General features: G+C 50.5%; 1 protein-coding gene across 1 annotated transcript in view; it reads left to right on the top strand.

Annotated features, from left to right (window-relative positions):
* Positions 1-8,394, top strand: part of LOC112073682 (microtubule-associated tumor suppressor candidate 2) — a gene marked incomplete at its 5' end in the record, with an annotated part of 26,395 nt that extends 18,001 nt beyond the window's left edge. Inside the window, one exon of the mRNA XM_070440252.1 lies at positions 6,244-8,394. Within this exon, the coding sequence (XP_070296353.1) occupies positions 6,244-6,490 (247 nt within the window). The remainder of the gene's footprint in view (positions 1-6,243) is intronic.
* Positions 8,395-8,852: the final 458 nt, after the last annotated feature.

Raw genomic sequence — 8,852 nt, 5'->3', positions numbered from 1 at the left:
CCTAGCCTGCCAAACAGCACCAGCAAAGGAACCTGAGCCAAGATTAGACAAAACCAGCCGATGTCCAGTAACAGGACACCAGCAGAATGGAGACCTGAGGCCAGGAATAGACAGAACCTCCATGTCCAGGTACACAGACACAGCAGAATGAACCTGAGGCGCAGGATAGACAGAACCTAGCCATGTCCAAGGTAACAAAACACAGCCAAATGAGACCTGAGGGCCAGGATAGACAAAGAACCTACGCCAATGTCCAGGAACAGCACCAGCCAGATGAGAACCTGAGGCCAGGATAGAAAGAACCTAGCATTGTCCAGGTAACAGACACCAGCAGAAAGGAACCTGAGGCCGGATAGAACAAGAACTAGCCATCCAGGTACAGACACCAGCCAGAATGGAAACCTGAGGCCAGGATAGACAAGAACCTAGCCATGTCCGTAACAGACACCAGCAGAATGGAGACTGGGCAGATAGACAAGAACCTAGCGCATGTCCAGGTAACAGACACCAGCAGAATGGAGACCTGAGGGCCAGGATAGACAAGAACCTAGCCATGTCCAGGTAACAGACACCAGCAGAATGGAGACCTGAGGCCAGGATAGACAAGAACCTAGCCATGTCCAGGTAACAGACACCAGCAGAATGGAGACCTGAGGGCCAGGATAGACAAAACCTAGCCATGTCCAGGTAACAGACACCAGCAGAATGGAGACCTGAGGGCCAGGATAGACAAGAACCTAGCCATGTCCACGGTAACAGACACCAGCAGAATGGAGACCTGAGGCCAGGATAGACAAGAACCTAGCCATGTCCAGGTAACAGACACCAGCAGAATGGAGACCTGAGGGCCAGGATAGACAAGAACCTAGCCATGTCCAGGTAACAGACACCAGCAGAATGGAGACCTGAGGGCCAGGATAGACAAGAACCTAGCCATGCCAGGTAACAGACACCAGCAGAATGGAGACCTGAGGGCCAGGATAGACAAAACCTAGCCATGTCCAGGTAACAGACACCAGCAGAATGGAGACCTGAGGGCCAGGATAGACAAGAACCTAGCCATGTCCAGGTAACAGACACCAGCAGAATGGAGACCTGAGGGCCAGGATAGACAAGAACCTAGCCATGTCCAGGTAACAGACACCAGCAGAATGGAGACCTGAGGGCCAGGATAGACAAGAACCTAGCCATGTCCAGGTAACAGACACCAGCAGAATGGAGACCCTGAGGGCCAGGATAGACAAGAACCTAGCCATGTCCAGGTAACAGACCCAGCAGAATGGAGACCTGAGGGCCAGGATAGACAAGAACCTAGCCATGTCCAGGGTAACAGACACCAGCAGAATGGAGACCTGAGGGCCAGGATAGACAAGAACTAGCCATGTCCAGGTAACAGACACCAGCAGAATGGAGACCTGAGGGCCAGGATAGACAAGAACCTAGCCATGTCCAGGTAACAGACACCAGCAAATGGAGACCTGAGGGCCAGGATAGACAAGAACCTAGCCATGTCCAGGTAACAGACACCCAGCAGAATGGAGACCTGAGGCCAGGATAGACAAGAACTAGCCATGTCCAGGTAACAGACACCAGCAGAATGGAACCTGAGGGCCAGGATAGACAAGAACCTAGCCATGTCCAGGTAACAGACACCAGCAGAATGGAGACCTGAGGGCCAGGATAGACAAGAACCTAGCCATGTCCAGGTAACAGACACCAGCAGAATGGAGACCTGAGGGCCAGATAGACAGAACCTAGCCATGTCCAGGTAACAGACACCAGCAGAATGGAGACCTGAGGGCCAGGATAGACAAGAACCTAGCCATGTCCAGGTAACAGACACCAGCAGAATGGAGACCTGAGGGCCAGGATAGACAAGAACCTAGCCATGTCCAGGTAACAGACACCAGCAGAATGGAGACCTGAGGGCCAGGATAGACAAGAACCTAGCCATGTCCAGGTAACAGACACCAGCAGAATGGAGACCTGAGGGCCAGGATAGACAAGAACCTAGCCATGTCCAGGTACAGACACCAGCAGAATGGAGACCTGAGGGCCAGGATAGACAAGAACCTAGCCATGTCAGTAACAGACACCAGCAGAATAGGAGACCTGAGGGCCAGGATAGACAAGAACCTAGCCATGTCCAGGTAACAGACACCAGCAGAATGGAGACCTGAGGGCCAGGATAGACAAGAACTAGCCATGTCCAGGTAACAGACACCAGCAGAATGGAGACCTGAGGGCCAGGATAGACAAGAACCTAGCCATGTCCAGGTAACAAACACCAGCAGAATGGAGACCTGAGGGCCAGGATAGACAAGAACCTAGCCATGTCCAGGTAACAGACACCAGCAGAATGGAGACCTGAGGGCCAGGATAGGACAAGAACCTAGCCATGTCCAGGTAACAGACACCAGCAGAATGGAGACCTGAGGGCCAGGATAGACAAGAACCTAGCCATGTCCAGGTAACAGACACCAGCAGAATGGAGACCTGAGGGCCAGGATAGACAAGAACCTAGCCATGTCCAGGTAACAGACACCAGCAGAATGAGACCTGAGGCCAGGATAGACAAAGACCTAGCATGTCCAGGTAACAGACACCAGCAGAATGGAGACCTGAGGCCAGGATAGACAGAAACCTAGCCATGTCCAGGTAACAGACACACAGCAGAATGGAGACCTGAGGGCCAGGATAGACAAAACCTAGCCATGTCCAGGTAACAGACACCAGCAGAATGGAGAGACCTGAGGGCCAGGATAGACAAGAACCTAGCCATGTCCAGTAACAGACACCAGCCAGAATGGAGACCTGGGCCAGGATAGACAAGAACCTAGCCATGTCAGGTAACAGACACCAGCAGAATGGAGACCTGAGGGCCAGGATAGACAAGAACCTAGCCATGTCCAGGTAACAGACACCAGCAGAACTGAAGACCTGAGGGCCAGGATAGACAAGAACCTACCATGTCCAGGTAACAGACACCAGCAGAATGGAGACCTGAGGGCCAGGATAGACAAGAACCTAGCCATGTCCAGGTAACAGACACCGCAGAACGGAACCTGAGGGCCAGGATAGACAAGAACCTAGCCATGTCCAGGTAACAGACACCAGCAGAATGGAGACCTGAGGGCCAGATAGACAAGAACCTAGCCATGTCCAGGTAACAGACACCAGCAGAATGGAGACCTGAGGCCAGGATAGACAAGAACCTAGCCATGTCCAGTAACAGACACCAGCAGAATGGAGACCTGAGGGCCAGGATAACAAGAAACCTAGCCATGTCCAGGTAACAGACACCAGCAGAATGGAGACCTGAGGGCCAGGATAGACAAGAACTAGCCATTATCCAGGTAACAACCACCAGCAGAATGGAGACCTGAGGGCCAGGATAGACAAGAACCTAGCCATTCCAGGTAACAGACACCAGCAGAAAGGAGACCTGAGGGCCAATAGACAAGAACCTAGCCATGTCCAGGTAACAGACACCAGCAGAATGGAGACCTGAGGGCCAGGATAAGAAAACCTAGCCATGTCCAGGTAACAACACCAGCAGAATGGAGACCTGAGGGCCAGGATAGACAAGAACCTAGCCATGTCCAGGTAACAGCACCAGCAGAATGGAGACCTGAGGGCCAGGATAGACAGAGACCTAGCCATGTCCAGGTAACAGACACCAGCAGAATGGAGACCTGAGGCCAGGATAGACAAGAACCTAGCCATGTCCAGGTAACAGACACCAGCAGAATGGAGACTGAGGGCCAGGATAGACAAGAACTAGCCATGTCCAGGTAACAGACACCAGCAGAATGGAGAACCTGAGGGCCAGGATAGACAAGAACCTAGCCATGTCCAGGTAACAAGACACCAGCCAGAATGGAGACCTGAGGGCCAGGATAGACAAGCAACCTAGCCATGTCCAGTGCGTAACAGACACCAGCAGAATGGAGACCTGAGGGCCAGGATAGACAAGAACCTAGCCATGTCCAGGTAACAGACACCAGCAGAATGGAGACCTGAGGGCCAGGATAGACAAGAACCTAGCCATGTCCAGTAACAGACACCAGCAGAATGAGACCTGAGGGCCAGGATAGAACAAGAACCTAGCCATGTCCAGGTAACAGACACCAGCAAATGGAGACCTGAGGCCAGGATAGACAAAACCTAGCCATGTCCAGGTAACAGACACCAGCAGAATGGAGACCTGAGGCCAGGATAGACAAGAACCTAGCCATGTCCAGGTAACGACACCAGCAGAATGGAGACCTGAGGGCCAGGATAGACAAGAACCTAGCCATGTCAGGTAACAGACACCAGCAGAATGGAGACCTGAGGGCCAGGATAGACAAGAGACCTAGCCATGTCCAGGTAACAGACACCAGCAGAATGGAGACCTGAGGGCCAGGATAGACAAGAACCTAGCCATGTCCAGGTAACAGACACCAGCAGAATGGAGACCTGAGGGCCAGGATAGACAAGAAACCTAGCCATGTCCAGGTAACAGACACCAGCAAATGGAGACCTGAGGGCCAGAAGACAAGAACCTAGCCATGTCCAGTAACGACACCAGCGAATGAGACCTGAGGGCCAGGATAGACAAGAACCTAGCCATGTCCAGTAACAGACACCAGCAGAATGGAGACCTGAGGGCCAGGATAGACAAGAACCTAGCCATGTCCAGGTAACAGACACCAGCAGAACGAAGACCTGAGGGCCAGGATAGACAAGAACCTAGCCAATGTCCAGTACAGACACCAGCAGAACGGAGAACCCGAGGCCAGGATAGACAAAGAACCTAGCCATGTCCAGGTAACAGACACCAGCAGAATGGAGACCTGAGGGCCAGGATAGACAAGAACCTAGCCATGTCCAGGTAACAGACACCAGCAGAATGGAGACCTGAGGCCAGGATAGACAAGAACCTAGCCATGTCAGGTAACAGACACCAGCAGAATGGAGACCTGAGCCAGGATAGACAAGAACCTAGCCATGTCCAGGTAACAGACACCAGCAGAATGGAGACCTGAGGGCCAGGATAGACAAAGAACCTAGCCATGTCCAGGTAACAGACACCAGCAGAATGGAGACTGAGGGCCAGGATAGACAAGAACCAGCCATGTCCAGGTAACAGACACCAGCAGAAGGAGACCTGAGGGCCAGGATAGACAAGAACCTAGCCATGTCCAGGTAACAGACACCAGCAGAATGGAGACCTGAGGGCCAGGATAGACAAGAACCTAGCCATGTCCAGGTAACAGACACCAGCAGAATGGAGACCTGAGGGCCAGGATAGACAGAACCTAGCATGTCCAGGTAACAGACACCAGCAGAATGGAGACCTGAGGCCAGATAGACAAAACCTAGCCATGTCCAGGTAACAGACACCAGCAGAATGGAGACCTGAGGGCCAGGATAGACAAGAACACTAGCCATGTCCAGGTAACAGACACCAGCAGAATGGAGACCTGAGGGCCAGGATAGACAAAACCTAGCCATGTCCAGGTAACAGACACCAGCAGAATGGTAGACCTGAGGGCCAGATAGACAAGAACCTAGCCATGTCCAGGTAACAGACACCAGCAGAATGGAGACCTGAGGGCCAGGATAGACAAGAACCTAGCCATGTCAGGTAACAGACACACAGCAGAATGGAGACCTGAGGGCCAGATAGACAAGAACCTACCATGTCAGGTAACAGACCACAGCAATGGAGACCTGAGGGCCAGGATAGACAAAAACCTAGCCAGTCCAGGGTAACAGACACCAGCAGAATGGAGACCTGAGGGCCAGGATAGACAAGAACCTAGCCATGTCCAGGTAAACAGACACCAGCAGAATGAGACCTGAGGGCCAGGATAGACAAGAACCTAGCCATGTCCAGGTAACAGCACACCAGCAAATGAGACCTGAGGGCCAGATAGACAAAACCTAGCCATGTCCATACAGACACAGCAGATCAAGACCTGAGGGCCAGGATAGACAAGAACCTAGCCCACCCACAGACTCTTTTCAGAGTGTAGTCTGACAACACCTCACCTTTTTAAAGGTGTTCGTTCTGTCTTTTGTTATCTCATAAATAATGTTGTTTTTTACAACCCCTCCCACTCCTCCCCTGCTCCACCCCTCCTCTATCCCTTCTCCACCCTTCCATTCTTTAACCATTCCCCTTCTATCCATCCCCTCTCCTCCACCCTTCCTCCCTCCACCCTTCCTCCCTCCACCCTCTCTTCTCCCATATAGACAACTCTCGGAGGAGAACGCCAACCTCCAGGAGTCAATGGAGAAGGAGAGCAACGAGAAGAAACGCCTGAGTCGGAACAACGAGGAGCTGCTGTGGCGTCTGCAGAGTCCTCACATGTCCCCCGCCGGCTCTCCCATCCACCGAGCCTCTCCCATCCACCACTCCTCCAACACCTCCTCCCCTGGTCACCACCGTTCCACCGCTGGCCCGGGGTCACCCGCACGACCGCACTCCTACCACCAATGAGACCGCCTCTCCTCAATGCCTCCCCATCGCCTCCATCTCCCTCATCTCCTTTTCCAGATGAGGAGGACGATGATGGAGGAACATTTCTTCCTCCCACTACATCCCTTCATCCATCCACTGACTTCATCCATCCATTGGCTTCATCCATCCACTGACTTCATCCATCCACTGACTTCATCCATCCACTGACTCCATCCATCCACTGACTTCATCCATCCACTGACTRCATCCATCCACTGACTCCATCCATCCACTGACTCCATCCATCCACTGACTRCATCCATCCACTGACTCGTCTTGGGAAGTCCCTTCCTTTTTCTCTCCCTTTTTTTAATATGGAGGATGGAGGAACAGCTCTTCTTCTAGCCACAACGTCTCTCCTTCCGTCCGTTCATCCCTGGAACTCTGGGACAGTTCATCCATCCTTCTTCTCTTTATTTTATCAACGTTCTATCCCCGATGAGGGAGAAATATGTCTCCATCCAGTCAACTCAGAAACGTTTTTCCCCTTTTGTGTGTATTAGTCTCCCTATCTAAGGAGAGTTGGCTTCAATGCTGACCAAACCGGTTTGGGGTGTTCACTTTAGTATCTCTGAGGTGAAACGACCCTCTGTCTGTAGAACGTGTACAGTCCCGTGTTCCACTACCAGATGAATATAGACACAGGCCAAGGCAACTCATCTGTGTGACAAATTCTGAAGTGTCCCAAGTAAGGGCCGAGGGCAGAGTTCCCCTCCATCCATCTGTTTGTATCTCCGCCTTCACGTATTGTAATATCACATGGTCTGTGCTCTCTAACCACGGAGGTTTTGAATGTAGGATAAAAAAAAAAAAACATCCTCTCTCTATCAAGAGAAAACACACTGATGAACCCTTCCCTTTATGAATTCTATCAAGCAGACAGACTGATGTAGAAGAAGGACTCACTCCGCCATTTTGGATCTCACGGGAGCCTACAGTATCTATCTTCATGTATTTACCTCCAACTGTATCGTCAGCTACTGGTCAGAAACGCAACAATGAATACAAGAAGCGCCTTCCCTGTCCTGCCTTTACTGTCTGCCTTCTGTATATTGTAGGCAGGTCTCTCACCAGCAATATCCTTCTCAAGACCGCCAGGAACTACATGACAGCATTAAGAAACAGTTGCATATCAATTCATGATGTTAGCCTTCATATAGTGCATATTACATTTACATGTTAGTCATTTAGCAGACAGTCTTCTCCAGAGAGACTTACAGGAACAATCAGGGTTAAGTGCCATGCTCAAGGGCACGTCGGCAGATTGTTTTTTTCTCACCTAGTCAGCTCGGGGACCTTTCGGTTACTGGCTCAAGACTATTGACCGCTAGGCTACCTGCTGCCTCGCATATGAATAGTTACAGTATATAAGTAAGCGGGCACTGCAATTCTACATACTGGTTAAGATCATAAAGTCCTGACACCCCATTTAATCCAGTTAAGCCCTAGACTGCTAATGAGCCACATGACGGATCAATGTTGGACACAGAAATCTACCGGCCTAACACTGACACAGTCCTAGAAAGACTTGGATCGTCAAGGCATCTGTTCAGTACTTCAGCTGAGGGTCACTGTAGGGCTGTGCATTACCTTACAATAGGGTGAGGTACAATAGGGTACGGTACTTTATTTTAGGGTACCAAATAGAGCTGTGTAGTACTTTACCTTTGGATCCCAGTAAGGCTATACAGTACTTTACCTTAGGATCCTGTCTATGGACCCTAAAGTACTGCACAGGACTACTGTCTATGGACCCTAAAGTACTGCACAGTACTACTGTCTATGGACCCTAAAGTACTGCACAGTACTACTGTCTATGGACCCTAACGTACTGCACAGTACTACTGTCTATGGACCCTAAAGTACTGCGCACAGTACTACTGTCTATGGACCCTAAAGTCTACACAGTACTTACTGTCTATGTACCTAAAGTAAAGAACTACACAGTACTACTGTCTATGGACCCTAAATTACTACACAGTACTACTGTCTATGGACCTAAAGTACTGCACAGTACTACTGTCTTGTACCCTAAAGTAAGAACTACACTGTACTAATGTCTATAGACCCTAAAGTAAGTACTACACAGTACTACTGTCTTGGGTCCATAGACAGTTGTACTGTGTAGTACTTTAAGGTACATAGACAGTAGTACTCTGTATTACTTTTGGGTCCATAGACAGTTGTACTGTGTAGAACTTTAAGGTACATAGACAGTAGTACTGTGTAGTACTTTAAGGTCCATAGACAGTAGCACTGTGAGTACTTTAGGTCATAGACAGTAGGACTGTGTAGTACTTTTGGGTCCATAACAGTAGTATGGGTGTACTTTAGGGTCATA

This window comes from Salvelinus sp. IW2-2015, unplaced genomic scaffold (genome assembly GCF_002910315.2).
Source record: "Salvelinus sp. IW2-2015 unplaced genomic scaffold, ASM291031v2 Un_scaffold2336, whole genome shotgun sequence".
Classification (NCBI taxonomy): domain Eukaryota; kingdom Metazoa; phylum Chordata; class Actinopteri; order Salmoniformes; family Salmonidae; genus Salvelinus; species Salvelinus sp. IW2-2015.
Note: the sequence above shows the minus strand (reverse complement) of the source record. Positions and strands in the feature narration are given on the sequence as shown.